The sequence below is a fragment of the Daldinia decipiens genome (genome assembly GCF_022478715.1).
Source record: "Daldinia decipiens strain CBS 113046 unplaced genomic scaffold F4813scaffold_33, whole genome shotgun sequence".
Classification (NCBI taxonomy): domain Eukaryota; kingdom Fungi; phylum Ascomycota; class Sordariomycetes; order Xylariales; family Hypoxylaceae; genus Daldinia; species Daldinia decipiens.
This window is the reverse complement of record NW_026054576.1, coordinates 202,369-221,998: the sequence shown is the minus strand read 5'-3', so window position 1 is coordinate 221,998 and position 19,630 is coordinate 202,369. Positions and strand designations below refer to the sequence as shown.

The 19,630-nt window shown below is 46.7% G+C and overlaps 7 protein-coding genes across 7 annotated transcripts; 5 read left to right on the top strand and 2 right to left on the bottom strand.

Moving 5' to 3' along the window:
- Positions 1-73: 73 nt before the first annotated feature.
- Positions 74-2,854, bottom strand: F4813DRAFT_368929 (dynamin family protein). Its single transcript, XM_049244383.1, has 3 exons — positions 707-2,854; positions 398-641; positions 74-314 (listed from the first exon to the last, which is right to left on the bottom strand). Exons 1-3 carry the CDS (start codon positions 2,561-2,563, stop codon positions 223-225), a joined length of 2,193 nt encoding a protein of 730 aa, XP_049096906.1. The 5' UTR covers positions 2,564-2,854; the 3' UTR covers positions 74-222.
- Positions 2,855-3,644: 790 nt separating this feature from the next.
- Positions 3,645-4,980, bottom strand: F4813DRAFT_368927 (uncharacterized protein). Its single transcript, XM_049244382.1, has 3 exons — positions 4,344-4,980; positions 4,024-4,154; positions 3,645-3,935 (listed from the first exon to the last, which is right to left on the bottom strand). The coding sequence occupies exons 1-3, from the start codon at positions 4,694-4,696 to the stop codon at positions 3,916-3,918; spliced, it is 504 nt and encodes a 167-aa protein (XP_049096905.1). The 5' UTR covers positions 4,697-4,980; the 3' UTR covers positions 3,645-3,915.
- A 3,648-nt stretch (positions 4,981-8,628) lies between these two features.
- On the top strand, positions 8,629-11,866 carry F4813DRAFT_382359 (uncharacterized protein; the record flags this gene model as incomplete). Its single annotated transcript, XM_049245792.1, has 2 exons — positions 8,629-10,167; positions 10,229-11,866. 2 exons carry the CDS (start codon positions 8,629-8,631, stop codon positions 11,864-11,866), a joined length of 3,177 nt encoding a protein of 1,058 aa, XP_049096904.1.
- Positions 11,867-12,481: 615 nt separating this feature from the next.
- Positions 12,482-15,061, top strand: F4813DRAFT_368921 (uncharacterized protein). The gene has a single exon (XM_049244381.1). It carries the CDS (start codon positions 12,906-12,908, stop codon positions 14,610-14,612), a length of 1,707 nt encoding a protein of 568 aa, XP_049096903.1. The 5' UTR covers positions 12,482-12,905; the 3' UTR covers positions 14,613-15,061.
- F4813DRAFT_368920 (thiolase) lies at positions 15,062-17,154 on the top strand. Its single transcript, XM_049244380.1, has one exon. The coding sequence runs from the start codon at positions 15,512-15,514 to the stop codon at positions 16,766-16,768; it is 1,257 nt and encodes a 418-aa protein (XP_049096902.1). The 5' UTR covers positions 15,062-15,511; the 3' UTR covers positions 16,769-17,154.
- On the top strand, positions 17,155-18,181 carry F4813DRAFT_368919 (uncharacterized protein). Its single transcript, XM_049244379.1, has 2 exons — positions 17,155-17,280; positions 17,487-18,181. The coding sequence occupies exons 1-2, from the start codon at positions 17,250-17,252 to the stop codon at positions 17,900-17,902; spliced, it is 447 nt and encodes a 148-aa protein (XP_049096901.1). The 5' UTR covers positions 17,155-17,249; the 3' UTR covers positions 17,903-18,181.
- A 30-nt stretch (positions 18,182-18,211) lies between these two features.
- On the top strand, positions 18,212-19,194 carry F4813DRAFT_368917 (uncharacterized protein). Its single transcript, XM_049244378.1, has one exon. It carries the CDS (start codon positions 18,362-18,364, stop codon positions 19,097-19,099), a length of 738 nt encoding a protein of 245 aa, XP_049096900.1. The 5' UTR covers positions 18,212-18,361; the 3' UTR covers positions 19,100-19,194.
- The last annotated feature ends 436 nt before the right edge of the window (positions 19,195-19,630 follow it).

The following is a 19,630-nucleotide window of genomic DNA, read 5'->3' as shown; positions in this document are numbered from 1 at the left end:
GCGAGCGAATGGATATAAGACATGTAATGATTTAGCAGATAGCTATTTCTTAATAATTACATTTGACAGATACGTCAAGTTATCACGGATTGATTCAAACTACTCAGTATCTGTATTCGTAGGTGAGTGCTTGGGTGTTTTTACAAAAAACTTCGAGATGGATCCAAGTCGTAGGGCCCGTCTCGTATATTTTCATCCAATCACTTCCCATACCCTATCAGTTCAATCTTCATCGAATGTCTCCTCGGCGCTTAGTGTTTGTACATCCGGAAATTCGTCACCTGACTCGAGATCCTCTTCGGTCTGAATCTTTTCTGAACGAGGAGGCGGGTCAGCTACACATCGAAGTTCAGAATCAGTTTTCCATCCATCCAGCTCAAAAGGGGGTGTAGCCTACCGCTGCTTAGTTTTGAATCAACAAAACGCTTGCAAGTGTCCGATCCTTTCTGAAGGACGTCAATCTTCTTGGTAAGTTCATCTCGCATCACCCGGCTTTCCCGTGATTCCCCGGCGATGCGCTCTACCAGTTCGGGTGACATGTTGAAGACTGCTACGGGAGAGAGGATATTCGAAAGAGCTGCGAGGAGTTTCTCCTCGATGACTTCGGTAGCAATGCTGTCGACGAAACGCTTCATGGCAATCTAGGTAAGAGAGCCATAGTTAGAAACCAATAACAAATCACAAGAGCCTAAAAGGGGGCACTTACATTATAATAAGCATTCATGCGATCGAGAGCTTCGGAAGCTGCAAGACGCTCGATATCGAGCTCCGTGGTCTTACCTAGCCTATCGAGAAGCGTATTGAAGTTGTAAGACCGTTGGTTCAGAGGCATTGACCCCTCAAGAGACGATAACCCGAAGAATTCTTGTATGATTCGTGAAAACTCATCCCTTTGGGATTGACCCACCCTCTGGATGGTCTCCGCGTACTCTCGATTGTAGGTGATTGGGTGCACACACCGGTGTGAATTCAGCAGCTCGGTAGTCTTGGTTTTGGCTTGAGCGAGAAGGTCGTCGAGAGCAGGCTGACAGACCTGATCAAGTAAAGACCTTCCGATAGGTATGTCCGCAACATAAATCACGACGTGCTCGATGAATTTCTCCACGGCCCTCCAAGAATTCATAACGTGGTTTTGTGCGATTTGCTCCCATGGAGATGATTGCTGGTGAAATAGGTCGGCTACGACCATGGGGCTGAAGATTCCGGGGAGTTCCCTACCGCGGGTTCTTTGCATTACAGTCTGAATATGGCTGAGAAGCTTATCCTTAGTGATATACTCGGGGCCTTCGGGACTCGAAGTCGTATTATTTGAGATCTCGCGTTTGTGGCCGCGTCTGGTAAGCTCCTCCGCGAATTCTCTGTTCAAGTTTTGCGCCACTGCGCGGATCCGTTGAAGATACCCTCGAGATGTCTCGGCGTCATCGAAGAACGCGTCATTATAGGTTCCACTGATGGAACGTTCAACGATTGACTGGAAGTCTTGGCTGATCTGTAAAAGTTTAAGCCTTTGTTCGTCGAGAGTACGCCGAGGTTCTCCAAGTTCCTCAAGCCGGTCGCGTGAGTCCTCCAGCTTGAGCTCAATTTCGTGGATCAGACTTGGTAGTTCGAGAGCAATTTGACCAAGTAAAACATTGCTAAGTTTCTTTCTAAGCTCATTGATCCCCAACATCGACGAGGGGAGATCCTTCCAAACTCCTTTAGAAAAGAACCGCGCCTCTTCAGCGTTACGTTGGCTTAGAAGAGAAGACCCTTTTTGCGTTTCTGAGTCAAGATTCTTGAGTACATGCCAACCGAGATCAAAATTTACTTGACCATTATTTGCCAGTGAGATATAGAGCGACTCGCTACCAGAACCAGGCACTAAAGTGTCTGGCTTCGTGATGACTCCCATGGTACGACTACCTGTCCTGTCGACCTTTTGAGCCAAGTTCAACACTACTTGGTTCGCAAAGTCATTTTTCGCAGAGACAACTGCCAGAATAATACTCCTGGATTGTTTCATGTAGTTCTTAACGACTTGGCGAACCAGTTTGACATCGGCTGCGCTCTGCGATTTCGTCCCCGAGTGAATGAGGCCCGGCATGTCGATAATGGTGAGATGAGGACGATCGGGACCTGTAATATCAACCCTAAGTCGATCTTTAGAAAAGGCCTTCCCCGAAGCCGAGATTCCCATGGCCACTTTTGCCCTTTCAATCAGATCCGGGAACCCTTCGAAGCCTTCAAGTTCCTCATGGAACTTATGGATACCATTTTGTGTTGGAACCTTGGGAGGGTTGTCAGGAATAATAGAAACAGTTACTCCAGTGTCAGCTGCTCGTCGAAGAACAAGCTCTGTGGGGAAGCATGTACAGAGGTTGCTCTTGACTGGGAAGGGAACCCCCGAAATAGCCTCTAACACGGAACTCTTGCCCGAGGACTGATCACCACAGACGATTATCTGGGGCAGGGATATGTAATGATCAATCCCCTGAAGACGTAAGTGGTCGATGGAATCCAGCAGCTCAAGCTGATCCTTAGAGCAGAGCCCATTAAGAGTCTCCGCGTTGAAAGCGAGTACCATTTTGGTGATGAGTTAATGTGGGTAGTTTAAAGATTATCCAAGAACATCTAACAAGACGAGTGGTGAAGCAAAAGAAAATAGTCGTTTTGTTCAGATGGCAGATTTAGCATACAACAGGTAGTTTGGTCTCCAACAACTTAAAGAGCTACGGATGCCTGCTGCTATTGAAGAGAACTTGCATTTGTATTTGCCCCGGCAATGTCGAACACTTTCAATTACGTTACTGCAATCTATATAAGCAAAAGGCTTCTGATTGTTTGCCTTAGATCAACATTACGGCCCTAATCAACCTGACCGGCATGATTCAAATCTCAATGGTCCGCCCGTTCGTGGCTCATGTAGGTGATATGTGATAGGATTATTTCACGAAACACTGTGTCGTCAAATGCATCGCTATATGTATGCCTTATTGTCATCAGCACGTAATCTATGGGCTAAATAGTTTGTATAATATGAGACGACAATAGGAAGAATTTCAAGGAATATACTACCTTAGCTTTAATTTTAAGCTATGTATGAAATTCCAATTCAAATGCGTGTTCTTCTATTGTTGGCATATTCAAGGTTGGTATCCATGGTTGAATGTCAGCCTGCACTGTCACATGGCAGGAAGCCGATAGGAACACGTTCGCCGGTAAAGTAGCATTGCTTCATTTGTAACCACCCTTCTAACACATGAGGGCACCCCTGCGGTGCGCCACAATAGCCCGAGTTTACAAAGATTATATTTTAAACCCAAGTTTTTATTACGTATTATATTGGTAATTGTGGTTGGTTGGGGTAAGTTAGGCTAAGTTAAAAATTAAATAAAAAAGATACGTAAGTAAAAAAGATACGTATTTTAAAAAAAGATAAAAATGAAGATTTAAAAAAATACGTAAAAGCTTAAGGATGTATCCAATAAAAAGGCTTGAAAATTGCGTATAGACGAAATTTTTTTTAAGGAATATGCACGGACGAATTTCTTTTTTCGATAGAGCTTGTTTAAAAGAAGAAATCGAGGTTAGTAAGATAATATCCTTCGTAAATTCGGGCAAACTCGGGCATACTGTTTCTGCCGGTATCCCTGAGTCAAGAGAAGAAAAGATCGAAAACCCAAACGCGATAACTAAAATTATTTCAAAGTAGGAGAAATTCACGGAAAGTCGACGAATTGACCCATCAATCAAGACATGGATGCTTCTTCTTAACATTCGTTTATAGATGATAGTAAAGAACTGCTTTTCGGTATACCTAGGCACGTATAAATTCATCGCATACTATGCAGCGACTAGCATATCCCTATTTCACGGCCACTCAAGACTATCCGCCTTAGTCTGCCTCAAATGAGTCCCGTTTGCATAGCAGCCGAATCAGCACTTTCGGTTGAGCACTGCGTGTCATAATTAGCAAGTGTTTGAACATAGACTAATAAATGGACAGTGAATTGAAAACCAATACATCAAAAGGGGTAAACTCACTGGTTCCACTTCCAGGGTTGGCGCCGTTCCAAGTTCCTGTTCCAGGGACGAGATCGTCTTGTGTCACAGCACGATCGTAACACGAGCACTGCCATAGGATGTGGTCTGGACTGTTTCCTCCCGGTGTGTTGCTAATGTATTAGAAAGTCTAGTGTTAGCTTCGCGATCCTACCTTTCAAGAAGTTTGAATGTTCTTTGCCAGATGATGGGAGAAGAGAGATCTTCTACTTACTACTAATCGTCAGCAACTCTATACGAAAGAACCGAGGGGGTAGATTGAGGAAGGGCCAGGGGTAACATGTCTCGTCCTAATACATACCACATATCCACCTTGGAAGTATTTTCCGCTCGGGAGCCAAGTGCCTGCTTCAGCGGTATTGTTTCCTGCCAGACAGATACTACCACAGGTATCAAGTATCTTTTGGTGGTCATTATCAAGCCAGTCCGTCTGTCTGAATGTATAAAGCTCATTGATGTTGGTTGCTTTTGGTCCCATTACCCAGATCCCCTCCCCTCCCCTGTTGATTGTGGTTTCGGTGGTGATTGCCGAAGCTGTGCATTCCGTCGGCGTGGGGTCGTCGCGGACTCGGGCTGGTACCGGGACATCGAAGCGCGCAACCGCCGCAGCGGCACCCGAGGATAAGGCGAGAAGAATCACGGAAGGGAAATACATATTAAGAGAACTATGACACGACGCAATGCCTCAAAGACTACCTGTCGGTAAGAGTAGCGAGATTGATTAACTTTATATATAAATACTTTAGCCTGCTTTCCTGCCCTATTGGGCGACCGATCCCAACATGGATATTTATCCGAAGATTGATAAAAAAGAACTTCAATGGAAACGATCTCCGGTGATCGCCAAACAAAGGAACTGGGAATAGCCTGTGAGATGCGATTGATTGCCTACCTGTCGGCTGGTTGGTTACAGTCATGGCGTATCACATAACGATGACCAATATCTCTAGGAAGGATACGTCGCAAACTTCGTCACTCATTCGCCAAATAGAGGAGATTAGGTAAAGTTAGTGCTGAAGAGCACAGACTAAATAAGATCTCGAATATTCACTCCCCGTGAGGATGTTTGCGATGTTTGATCTTAGTAAAGGGGTTTCCCACTATGTTTGTATTGAATAGATTGAATTTTACTTCAATCCCTCTGCGGCGACTTTATGGTACTATTCACACACTTCACTCATACTATACGCCGTGCATCTGAGCGGTTATAGCATAAAGTACCCCTGAGATATCTGCTAGCCATGATATAATCCTATAGCAAATGAAAGATCATCTGGTGGTTGACTTGTACCCCTTAGAGAAAGATGTACTTTGTTCAAATAGGCGAAACATTATTTTTTTTAGTGAAAAGCGAAAAAAGGGGGAGTGAGGGATAACATGACTTACCTAGTTGACGCTTCAGGACAATATCTGCCTCATATGTAGTACCCGAGTTATACAACTAATGCGGACCCCCATACGTTAAAATAAGCTCCTTTACATGTGTATATATTATGGCGGATAAGGTAGCTCTTTACTATGTGCGTTATAATCATGTCGTCAAGTTTAGGCAGCCAGCTTCTCTTGAAAAGAAAGTATAGATAGTCCTTATTTCCTAAACAGTTCTCTGGTCGCTTTCCCATGTTGATATATTTGACCGTGTTAGTAAGTCAAGTATAAGACCTCGTAGGTATACTGGACAGATTTGGTAGGTCTTCTATCAACATAATAACGAACTGGTTCTGTATAAGGGACTGCCTATCTCGCGGACGGTCAGTGCGGAGTTCTCCTATATCTTAGCAGTTCAACTGGAGGCGGGTTTCTTATGGGAGGTTATGAGGTCACCTTCTTATAGGTTAGGCCATTTAGTAATAATATATTAACCATTCTCTCTGCCCATGCTTAGCATTTTCATAACAGTTATATATGAGAAGGGATCTCTATCAAGTCATTCCTTGGTCATCACTTACAATTTTATTATTTGACCCTCTCCTGTTATTGAAATTCAGAGGAAAGCAATGTTCACAAGCTATTAGGTCATTAGAGGGGTACGTGTACTATTAATCTAAATATTTTCTATTTAATAATTATAATAATAATAATAATAATAATAAATGAGAGTAGGATGCGTTCAAAGCTACCATAGAGGACACCGATGTTTCCAAACTTGCTGACTGCACTACCTGCAGCTTTAGCGAAGACCTGTCGAACTACTGGACAGCGAGCCTGTTTTTCTGGGCTCAAAATGGAATAGGAACTGTTATCGTTGCTTTACGGGCGCAAACTTCGAAGACGACAACGTGGCACCATGTGCAGACTCAGCTCTCGATACCCCTGGATTTCCGTCGACGCCTTGCTCTGGAGGTATTCGGTCCAACATTCATTTTCCAACGTGAGTATAAACGAATACCGGCTTTGCGTAGATATCTTTTTCTCTAGCCAGATGCTGATAGTTGCTGGGATGGAGAAAATCTAGATATACTCAACTATAAGGCTCATGTAACCTTTCCAACGGGTAGCGCGTACACGTGTCCGTATACACATTCGTTTAAGATCCCTCAAATTATTTTGGAAGTTGTTTGGGATATGCGCGGGTTCAATAATATAAACGACTGGGCCGAGGATGGCTCTCAATCGTTCTTCTTGAGCACTGGAGATCCGTGAGCAACCTTCAACTCTCTCTGGTTTACTTACTAAAGTCTGACTGTTGAATTTAATCTAGAACTGGCCATAGTCAGCATGGTGACTACGTGTTTGGCTGGAAAGACGACGCCTTGCAGAGAGCTATGGACTCAAATGACTGTTTTGCTGCCAACTGCACTAGACTAGTGACCCAATCCTTCAACGTTGCTGAACATGTGCTATTCGGCGGACAGTTGATGAACCGGTTGATGGATGTAAGTGCTATCATCTGGTAGACAACCCCTTTCCCGGGATACTTGAGAGACTAATACTTGTTTAGCGTTGAATGTTGTTATACCTGGTATACCTGGGTTAGGTTAGCTACCTGAGTGTTTATAATAACATGGAAGTTTTCCTTTCCAGCCTTCATTTCCTTGTACTTTCAATTGTTTCATATTACCTTGTTCATTGTTTGCTAAAGGCTTTTTTTTTCGAATGTGTAAAGGATGGTAGGACACTGGCACATGCATGTAAAGATATTACATCGGATTGAAGTTGGAAATGTTAGTGTTACATGCATATATCTTTTACAACCCATCCAATAGCATCTCTCTTCACGGTTCCATCACCGTCATCATTCTCGCTGTTAACCCCTTAAATTTATAGGGGTTCTATTACCATATGCAGGAACACTAATATTCTGCAAATATATGTAAGACATTGATTTATTGATTACATCGAAGACACAAGGCTGAGACTCTTTGGTGTTTACGTGTGAATATGTAATTATTGGTCCTTGACCTTAATTTGTGGATTTTTTTTTAATTGGATATTGGAACCGTGTTACCTGATGGAGTTGGGAGTTTTATCTGCAATTCCTTAGATTAGGTACATTCTTGGATTAGGTACTACGTATTACCTATATGTACATTCAATGTTTTCTGTAAGCTGCAAGCTGCAAGGGCAGTGATAAAGTTTTACGCAGTCAGTGCGTGTGGAGCTATGTAGCGGCATTGGGACATCATTGGGACATGATTTTACTGGGGTAAGGTTAGGTAGCCTACCCACTACATAGCCCACTAGCTTATTATCCCTGCATTTACATACATACCCGGCTTTTTGCTCATCCATCACGTCGTGAACGCGTTACGTTAGCTACCTACCTATGTACGTGTAAACCTTATGTTGTTGGGTGCGGTTACCCAAGCTAACGGACGTCCCCTAGCGTGCCCGTCTTTGTAATGGGCTGAAGGCCTAAACAACTTAGCAATAACGTAAATTGATGGTGCATTGACTCTTTTACCAAGAAACAGCTCTTAGACAAGATTGCGATCGAGGTTGCTCTGCTTATTAGCTTTTTGTTATCTATTGGTCGTTACCCTGTTTAGTAAACTGAACAAGGTTCATTACATAGGTAATAACTCGGATTCTAATATTGACTTGGGGCTTTTTCTTTTTGGTAGCAGTTTTCTTTCTCCTTTCCATTTTTTATACGAATTGCCACGGCCGTACCACTATTCTTGCGCCGTCTTTGTCTACGGCCTACGACTTGTTGTCGTTTGCTTGTCCTCAGTATAGGAGTCCGGCCAATGCGTTCACTATTTTGACCTGGACTCGAACCCGAATTCGGTAGTTAAAATGGATGAGAAACGTCCCCTCGGTCCCGCCGGTAGCGGTAGTAGTAGTAGAATTAGTGCCCTTCCAAGACCAACGTCGCGTCTACCTTTGCCTCGGTCTAATATAGCAACTAATACTACCGCCGTTTCTACGAAGCCTGCTATCCAGAGTCGACAGCCTCCTGAACCGACGCGAGGGCGCTCGATCCAGCCTGTAACCGCCCCTAATGCCCGAAATCCTCGGTTACGAGCGACACCCTCTAAAGAACAGCTTAGGGCTACCTCGGCTGTGCGCAAGACTCAGAGATCACAAGCCCCTTCTGTCAGCTCGCAGACGAGCCGCCGAGATGTCAGTACTAGGAACCGGAGCATGTCGCTCGGCCGTAAACAAGCTGCTTCACAGGATAGTCGGGATGCTCATGGCGAACCTTCCAAGAAACCCCCGGTACCTAGACGACGGCCGTCGGGCATACTTAGACAGTCCTCACCTACGACATCTACGGGAGGGTCCTTATCTCCAGAAGAAAACGATGATGACATTGCTGTTGACTCTCTTCCGCCTTTACCAAGGTCTACCGACGAGGGTCTTACTTTCGACGCATTACTACCACCACAGTCCAGAAAGTCCCGCCCGTCACTCACCGAGAGGACAATTGAGACGCTTTCACAGCTACCTTCTTCCCCGGCTTTCAAACGGCGAGGCAGCAATTTCCTCGAGGGAGAAGCGCCTCTCAGACCGCAATCCAAAGGTAGCGTTACCTCAAGGTCAAGGCCGGGCTCAAGTTATCAACCAGATGGCTCGACTATACGGTCGGTTAGATCACTTAGCCGGCCAGGGTCTAGCTTAGGACAAAATGAGGGCTTGTATTCTAATTTTCGGGTTTCTACTAATAGCTTCAAGCCACCGGTATCAACTACATTAGGAACTCCAACAAAAAGAGTATCTTCTATAAGCTCGAAGACACCTACTAGCAAGACTCCTTTAACCTTAAACCCGCGTCCGCGGTCTAGCCTGAGTAAAGTTCCTTCTCGATCATCATTATCAACTTCAATAAGCCCCCCAATGCCGAATCTAGGTAAACGTCTCGAGGCATCAGTCTCCAAGAACAGCTCTAAAACAGTAGCTGCTCGTCCTCTGAAATCGAGGGCCTCTATGAACAACTTGTATAGGAAGCCATCTCTTCCATCTCTAGATAAACCGGTATCGCCTGCACCCCCGAGTCCCGTCCGCAAAGCCTCTCTTGCTTCCGCCAAATCATCTAGCACATCTGGGGATGGTCGCAACTTATCAAGTGCGTCTACTGCTTCTACGGCGCTGACGGTGGACTCTATTGAGGAAACACCCGCGTCCACTGCTCGAAAGTCGTCTGCCGCATTACGAGATCAAATTGCCAGGGCCAAAGCGGCGAAACGTGCTGCAAGTCAACAAGTGTCGGTGGCAAATGTTCCCGAGGCTGAGGAGGCGCCAGTTATCCCTACGGATACTACATTTGATTTCGGCCTGTCTGATGACCCTTTCGGTCAACGTCAATTTGAGAGCGCAAACCGCAAAGTTATGCAATCGCGAATTGATACTGCTAGGACGACAGGAAGGCTTAACATTGCAGCTATGGGCCTCAAAGAAATCCCGACGGAAGTTTTGAAGATGTACGATTTAGAGTCTGTGGGTCGTCCTGGTAGTTCTTGGGCAGAGAGCGTAGATCTAACTAGATTTGTGGCTGCCGACAACGAGCTAGAGACGATCGATGATGCTATCTTCCCAGACACAGATCCCAGTGACTTCGCAGACGAGGAAAATAGTGAAGGACATTTATTTGGAGGGTTAGAGTCACTGGATTTACATGGAAATATGTTGATAGCTTTGCCTATGGGCCTAAGACGTCTTCAGTTGCTAACGTCTTTGAACCTGGTCGGTTCCCCCTTTCTCCGAATCCTATAAACGCAACTAACTAATGCTCACTATTTTGTAGGCATCCAATAAGCTCACCAACAATTGCCTCGAAATAATCTCACAGCTAACTAACGTTCGAGACCTCAAGCTCGGCAATAACCTTTTGTACGGTCGCATGGAAGGTGACTATTTGGCCAATTTGCAGAACCTTGAAATTCTTGATCTTCACGGAAATAATATTTCTTCTCTCCCGAATGGTGTCGACAAGATGGTGCGCCTTCGTATGCTAAATCTAAACGAGAATGCCTTTGAAGCTTTGCCGTTTGAAAGCCTCTCAAAGCTTCCCCTCACTGAGCTGCTTGTTCGCAAGAACAAACTCTCCGGGACACTCATCGGCCCCGGGGTAGAGGGCTTTCCGCAACTTCAAATCCTCGACGTGACAGCTAATCAAATAAAAAAGATAACACATGACGACCAGCCTCTGAATTTGCCGTCTCTGCATCAATTTACGGTGTCTATAAATCGCATCTCATCGCTTCCCGACATGAGCTCGTGGACTAGTCTTCTCACGCTCAATGCGGATGAGAACAGTATTACAACTTTCCCGAAGGGTCTTACGAGTCTTGAGAATGTACGCCATGTTGATTTTACTAGCAATGATATTAGGGTTATACCTTCCGAAGTGGCTCGAATGGGGAGTCTCGTCATGTTGCGAATTACCGGAAACCCTCTCAAGGACAAGAAGTTCACATCGCTAACAACCGAAGAATTGAAAGATACACTGGCGGCGAGGTTGGAGCCTTTGCCTCAGGCTGAAATAGGTGGGATCGAACAATTCGGAAATGGATTCTCACTTGTCCCACCTCATACTAATGATGCAAAATCGGATGCTTTGGCTAATGGCGATAACGAGGAGGAGGGTCGGTCAGACCCAGATGACTTTGCCACTCCACCAACCTCAGCACCTCAATCTCCAACTCGCTCACGGTCTCATACTTTGAGCAGCCAGACCTGGCCCATCAAACCTGGGGGTATTCTTGATCGGTCAAACACACAATCATCTTCATTGCACCCGGTCGTCTGCTCTAAGATCGCTGTAGTTCATACCATACGCGATGTGCGACTCCAGCACAATACCTTTACTCAGTTCCCCAATTCGTTGTCGTTTTTTACCGACACAATTACGTCTCTTTCGTTAGCGGATAACCAGCTCACGGGTGAGAGCTGGTTGACGGAACCAATCGACCTTACTGCTCTTCGGGAGCTCTCTTTGGCTTCGAATTTTATCACTAGCCTTACGCCACTTACTACAAACCTTTGTGCGCCAAACCTGCAAAAAGCAGATGTCTCGTTCAATAGAATAGTAAAACTCTCGGTTCTGCGGGAGTTCTTCCCGAGCCTTACTATCCTTCACATATCCAATAACCGCCTAGAAGACCTTGATCCTGAGGCAATCAAGGGAATGAAAGTGGTCGATGCTAGCAATAACGAAATTGCGCATCTGAATCCACGCATTGGACTGTTAGGAGGCACTGGAGGGTTAGAGAGGCTAGATGTGACAGGAAACCGCTTCAGAGTCCCGCGGTGGAATGTTCTTGATCGTGGAACTGATGCAACGCTCCGGTGGCTCAGGGGTCGTGTTCCCGTGGCCGAGATGGCCGAGTGGAGAGCGAAATCCGGTGAAGGCGAAGACGATGCTTTGAACGATGTTGACTAATAACTAATGCATTGGTGCCATTATATAAACCTGCGCGGATTTTTGGAGTGGGCGTCTTATGGGTTCATTTGTGGACATTCTCGTGTAGCGATAGAGATACCAATTTGGGCTCGTGTGAGGTCCTAGGGGAGTTGGGTTGAATTGTATGTGTTAAGACTGGGAAGTTGGTCTTTTCAAAAAAGGGAGGAAAGGTGATAAAAGGTGATAAAAGGTGACGAAAAGGATCCAATTCCGTCCGTACGTATTATAAGTAGTAATAATGTATGAATAAATAGCGTTAGTGTGTATTATACCCTTACCTATATAAAATCAGAGAGTAGAGCCAAATAGAGTCGAGCTATATGTAGGTACCTAGGTACCTACATATATACAATATTGAAGTCTACTTAATTCTTGGGAATGTGTTGCACTTGCCTCACAATTAAGGTTAAGAGAAGCTCTAGCGTATATGTATGTGGGAGCTATTAGTGCTTTGACCATCTTGGTACTTGCACAACAGAGAAAGAAGCACGGGTTAGAACAAGGGTCAGGTAGCATCCATTTAGCGCATAGCGCTTTCAGCCTTTACTTTCAGTGAGGGTGGGCCCTGCCAGCCTTCAGGATTTCTATGCAGGACTGCTAGTATTGAAGTTCCAGTTATGTAGTAAACGAAGTTTTCCCATCCACTTCAGCCCGCATCAATACTTCTCCACTTCCACGTAAAACATCCTCATTCATTTGCTTCATTCTTCAATCTTCAATCCACCAACATCCACCAACTCTGATGTGGCAGATGTGGCAGTAACATTATCTTACTACTTTCCTCCCCTTCCTTATCTGACCGTCCGCGAACTCTTTTGATTCGGTTCAAAAGAGCATGTTGCGTTTTCCGAACTAGACCGCCCCCTCTCTCTTACCACCACCACCACCACCTTTTAACTTAGACGCCTCTACTACTTCGTGTCCAACTTAGTTTCACACCGACTCCATCTAATAGAAGGATTCAATCGCTCTATTGTCCTCGTCAATCTTCTACAATACTCTAGTATCGAATACAATCATGTCGGCTGATACTCAAACGAACGACTTGCTCCCGAACGGCGTCGTAGAGAGCGACTTTGTCCACATTCCTTCCACTCCTCCTGATGCTACGGGTATCATCCACTCTTCATCACAACAGTCAATTCCTTCTACTGAAGGTCCAAACTCGCCTCTTGATCCATCTGCTTCGTTTAAGACGGAGGTAATGGATGACCGTAACCCATCTTCCCAGATTATTCCCTCATCCTTGACCCCACCTCCCTCGTCTCAGGTTCCTACGACGAACGGGGCTTCCAACATGCCTTTGGGTTATGTCAGCTCACAAAGAGCTAACATGTTCTCTCCTCCTGCGACGGTACTCCGGACACTTGCACGAGATGGGAGTTCTGCATCGGGCTATGTTGTTCCAAATTCGGATCAAATCACAGACGTCTCGGCCGACGAGCTCCGTGCTTTGGTTCAGACATGTCTTGCTGAAAACGCGAGGTTGAAGATGGAGACAGCCCATCACAAACTACAATATAACCTGCTTAGCATGCAGGCTGACGAGGATGCAAAGAGAGCGGCAGTAGAACATGACATGACGAGACGGGAAGTCGAGGTACTACGCCTGACTGAGAATTCCCGACAGGCTCGGCGAGAGCTGGACGCGGTTACCGATTCAACTCAAGTCAAATATCGAGAACTTCAAGCCCAGTATGAAATTGCTGTAAAGGAGAACGAAGCTCTTCAAAAACGCATCAAATCTGCTACTAAGATTATTCAACAGCAGAGCGAAGAACGCGACAGCTTGATTGACGAGCGGGACATGCTTCTCAATCGCATTCGTGAAAATAGGGAACATTTTCATATGCTCTGCAGTCCCGGTGGAGTATTTCACGGCGCCTTAACGCCAAAGACTCCCGCAGCTGCTTCACCTCAACAATATCGGGCCACACCACGACAGACGCCCAAAACCATCCATCGAGATGCCCGCCACGATAATGATACAAACCAGGCTGGGTTTGCTGCTCTTCTCCAGGCTTTAAGTCATGATAACAGTGCACCATCTACCCCAACAGCAACCGGTCGCCCTACACTACGAGTGCCTCCAAGGCACACTCGCGGAGTCCAGTCGCTATCGTCTCTCCCTACCACGCCAATTGCACGTCCCCGCGGAGAGTACTCAGGTTTACTACCTTCTGTTGATCTAGTACCGCAAACCGAACCCCCAAACCGGTACGGCAACGGTCGGTATGGTTTAGAGACACCGGTTCAGAAAAGAGGGCGTCAAAGCCGAGAAAGTACTATATCCGCCGACGACAATGAGGAGCTCGCCCGCGCAGCCCTAGAATCGGTAGCAGCAGCTACTCAGTCTTATATGTCACAAGGTTCGCGAGCGTCCCGGCGGAGAGAGGAGGAAGAGGTGTTTGAGAGCCAAGCTAGCCAAGCAGCATCCGAAATGCTACGCCGTGACCCGCGGGAGAGTTTTGAGGTGGCTAGTTCGGTTGGATCGCGCGATGGTACGCCGGCACCGGCGGAGAAATCTGCTAAATTACAATCCAAGTTGTTCGCGGGTCTGAATAAGGCTGGGCTCGCGGCAGAGAAGCGAAAGTTTAGCGCCAGCACGGAAGGTAACGAGGGCCACCGAGAAAACGTCGTGAGTCCTAAGAAGATGAGATACGGGGGGAACACGGAGGCCAATAGCCGTGTTGGGCTAGGGATTCGCTACGGCCAAACAACCTAAAAAGTTTTTTGTTCGATGGCATTTTGGGGAGGTTGCTGGGAAGGTTTTGGTGGATGAGAAGGGTGATGGTTGCTTGTGGTTGGGCAACGGCAAGGCTGGATTGGGATTATCGTTCATGCTTTGGGCTCTGATGATGACAAGAATGAATGAGGTCTGTATTATACCCGGGCTTGTTGTGGCGGCGCTTGGGTCTGTTTGATTATGGGCTCCGAGCGCACTTATACGGCAGAGTCTCGAATCGTCGCAATGGGGATTCTTGTACTGTTTACTACGGCGCCTTATGCAATGGGCAATAGGCAATAAGCACTGGGCAATTTGACATGATGGGTTTACGACGACGGATGTTTATTAGTCATGTCACACCAATAAATATGTTAAATTAGGTACAGAATCAAAACGCTTGCATGGAACGATGTAAGTTGTTTACCTATAATTTATTTGTGTCGAGTGTCTATATGCAGGTGAAGCTATAGAAAGTGTTCATGTACCCCCAACCCCGGCATCATGTAAATGTGTAAGCCATTGACGTTAACAAGCTCTAGTTCATACTGTCTACCTAGGTATTGTACCTGGCAGCCCTGGCTAAGAGGTATTAGACCCCACCTGCGGAACCGGCGACCGGCAGTTTGATTATTGCTTCTTGGATAATCGACGGTCCTGTGCTGTCTTTTACGATTCTATTTCCTATCGTCTGGTTGGATTTCCTTCCTTCTTAATTCTCTGTATATGTAATTTCTCCTACTAGATTACCTAGACTACCTATTTACCTCTTTTATATCCATTGTATATATATAGGTATATATATATTGTATATAGCAAGCTTGACATTGGATCTCGCCATCTTTATATCACCGGTCTATCTTGTTTCCTCGTTCACCAAAACTGTCTCTATAGTAAACATGACACTCCCTAGAGGACTTTCTACTATATTAGCTAAATCACCTTCCGACACCGTCATCCTCTCATCCCTACGCACTCCTATTTGTCGCTCGGGTCGCGGCCAACTAAAGAATGCCTACCCTGAAGAGCTGCTCTCCGTCGTACTACGCGCCACGCTTGACGCCAACCCGAACCTCCCGCCAAATAAGATAGAAGATGTCGCCGTCGGCGTCGTCCTCTCCGAACTCGGCGGCAGCAAGGCTTCTCGCATGGCTATGAATCATGTCGGATTCCCTAATACCACATCCCTGTATACTGTCAACCGCGCATGCAGCAGCAGTCTGCAAGGTCTGGCTACTATCGCCGCTCAGATCCGTGTCGACATGATTGGTGTAGGCATCGCCGCGGGTATGGAGAGCATGACGAGGAATTACGCCAGCAAGGCCATACCTGTAGATAGGTGGCCTGTGTTAGCCGAGAGCCCTGTTAAAGATGCGCGCGATTGCATTATGCCTATGCTTGCTACCAGTGAGAACGTTGCCAAGAGGTACAAGGTTTCGCGCGAGGAGCAAGACGAGTTTGCCTTTGAGTCCCAGCGGCGCGCGGCGAAGGCTCAGGCCGAGGGCTTATTCGACCAAGAGATCGTGCCTGTTCCTACCGTGTTCCAGGAGATTGACAAGCAAGGGAAAGAAATTGGAGAGCCGAAACAGATCACCGTAGCAAAGGATGATGGCATAAGGCCGGGGGTGACGCTCGAGGGCCTCGCTAAGCTCAAGCCTGTTCTTGGCGAATCCGGCACAAGCACGGCGGGCAATTCGAGCCAAGTCAGCGATGGCGCCGCTGCCTCGCTCCTAATGAGGCGGAGCACCGCGACAGAGCTCGGGCTGGCGTCGAGTATCATGGGGAAGTTCGTAGCTGCCACTACGGTCGGTTGTGCCCCGGATGAAATGGGCATCGGCCCCGCGCTGGCCATCCCCAAGCTTCTAGGCCAGCTCGATATCAAGTCGGAGGAGGTGGATCGTTGGGAGATCAACGAAGCTTTTGCCAGCCAGTCCGTCTACTGCTTAAGAGAGCTTGGTTTGCAGGAGGCTTGGGCACAGGGCAAGGTTAACCCTGACGGAGGCGCCATTGCTCTAGGTCATCCGCTCGGTGCTACGGGGGCGAGGATGACGGCTACGTTATTGCATGGCCTAGGACGGACCGGAGGACAGGTTGGTGTGGTGAGTATGTGTGTGGGTACCGGGATGGGTATGGCTGGCTTGTTCGTTAGGGAATAAGCCGAATTTTGGTGTATGTCTATGCGACGACAATGGCAATTGGACATACTGTGCATACAAGCAAGTCGACATGTGCATACTACGATGATTGTCTTGGTCCGTTCTTTGTCTCCGCTTATGGGCTGTGGACTACTTCGAGGTACGCGATTTGACAAAGACTATGTGAACGATCAAGTACAATAAAGGTAGATGAGAATAGAAAAAAGAGAAGAGTACGCATTGAGGTCTTTTGTCATTCATCCTCGAGACTGCTTTCGGCTTGGGTCGGGAAAACACACAAGGGGATAGTTTATGGGGTTTCTATTGTTATACCTTAACCCCAGCTAGAGGCCAGCCCCCGTTGTCTGGATGAGCCATTTGATATATTTACGTTGTTTTAGAAGCATCTCAAGATTCCATACCTAGGAGGTAGTTATAGTAATTCGTGTGCATATCCAATCTAATAGCTATACCCCGGGTGGAAGAAATGAAATTAGTCTAAATGTTGTACTTCATCTTGCTTTCCGCTGCCAGTATGTACCATCAAGAGTTCCTTACCTCTTCGTATCATCTCGAGCTACCTACCCAGTTATTCTCTGGAGGTGGTATATATTCTAGCCTAAAGGTTAGGCTATCGTCTGTTATAATCCAGACAGAGCTGAATACCTTATGTTGCTTATATTGCTTCATTTTCCCTTAACTACCCATAGGAGTAAACTACTGACTATCTCTTCCATAGTCACCTGGTGGACGGTCTTCGCCTTATGGCTAGCACGATACCCACAGCTGCTCTTCCGCACCGCGCGCTGGGGGATTAATGTCTGGATGCTAGTGTTCGGGTTACTGGGCATGAGGGCGGTAACGGCAGGATTTGACACCATCGATCCCGAGACCATGAGCAACTATCCAAACCCCACCACCGTCTTCTGGTTCTTCTACGTCTGGTACGGGGTAGTCTGCATCAGTGTCGTCTACCAAGGGTATCTTCCCATTGCCTTTCTTGTGCTTCTCGGGGTGGCGTTGGGGTGCCCTGAGCTGCGCAGATTGATAGATTATGGGCTGATCAGCCTCGGGTGGCTGGATTGGGTGTATAATCCCGGCTTTACGCTGATGATGGAGATGCTTCACGCTGGTCTCAGACACCGGGCATCATAGACGGGGGTGGTCTTTTCTTTGGATCGTAGCGGTGTTTTGCTGAAGCTGAGAGTTAGCGGTCGGGCTAGGATAACGGCCAGCGTGCTTTGAATGTCTATTGTTCGAGGATTGTATCATAGAAGCCCCTTATATTCAAAGGATTCCATCTCACCCAGCATGCTCATTGAGATGATCTCTTTATGTACCTAACAATACAGATTGTTCCGTCCAGACAAGAGATAGAAAAAGGCATAGTTCGAGATACAAAGCTATTGCAAATAACTTTATCTCGGCGCCAAAGACCGTCATTTCATCACTTGCCTATATCTAGACCCGGGGTCCTCTCCGCTGATAACCAACGAGACAGTTACTCGACGTGCGAACTAAGTCTTCTAAAACCAACAGGATTTCTATTCTACAAGCTTCACTATTTACCCATCCACTAACCCATCACCCCCTAACCCCAAAATAATATCTCCAATGGTTGCAGACTGGCCATACGGCGGGGGCCCCTCTCCCGACCCCCGAAGTCTCATCGATGATGCTGTAGCCGACGTCATCGCAATACTACGTCTACTCGAGCTGCCTGAACCCCACGCCTCGCTCCTCTCCTTGGTCTTCCACACCCTGTTCTACGTCAGCATTTGCGTGTTCGCCAGCTTCGTGTTTTGCATAATTCGGCAGTCCGTCTTCATTACCCTCTTCCGCTCCCTTACCGGCACCGAAACCCGTCGCAACCCCGAGCCCTGGAGCGTAACGCTATGCAGGCTCGTGGACCCTCACCACTACGATAACATCGTCACGCTGTCGTGCTACCTGACCACCTTCGCCGTTTCGCTGTTCCTCCTGGCCGCGTCTGTCGCTGCTAGCTCCAGTTGGATAGCCGCGTTCGCGTGGGTAATGATATGGTTCTCGTGGCTATACGCAGGGTGGCGGTACTGCCAGCCCATGAAGCCGCGATACACGAGGGAGGACATCAAGCTCTGGAGCGGAAAGGGCGTGTGGGTTCACACCATACTCCTAGTGGCCGCCCTCGCTTATTTCCCATCATTGCGTCAGCAGCTCGACGATGGCATCGTACGGCTTCATGAAAGCTGCGGTAACGCCAGCCCGGCGTTTTTGAGAAACATAGCCCATGAGATTATCTATAAACTTAACCCTCCGGAGTATAAGGTGGTCCGGCCTGTGGAGAGGCAGGAATATACCTCGTGGAACTAGGTAGGTGGTTGGATGTGGGTTCTCGTGAGGTTGGGTTTTGCTAAGAATCTACGTGGTAGATACATACGTAAGGTGGGCGATGTCATCTGATTTCCAGAAAATATGATTTATTTGAATTTATAAGATTATAACATGTAGCATTAGAATCCTTTTTTAATATTCCATTTTATCGTCTCCTTAAAGAAAGGGCTTCTTATGATATTAACTTGCGTTAAAGTTATTTTATTCAGTGAGCCCCTATTCGACTACCGAGTTGTTAGATGATAGTATTACACACTAAATGACTACAATAATATTAAAGTTAACTGAGAAGACTACGTGCTTCGAAGCCGCCATGGTGTACGAGATATTTACGAGGGATCCGGCTAAAATCAGAATCCACGCAATTTATTTATTATTTACTTTATGTAAAAACATGCGCGCTATTGGAAGAGGAATCCATCGCATTATATCATCCGCGAAACTTCATGAGCACTGTAGAGCAAGCATTGAATACCGGTGGTTCATATCGAATGTAGGGAAATCATCGCA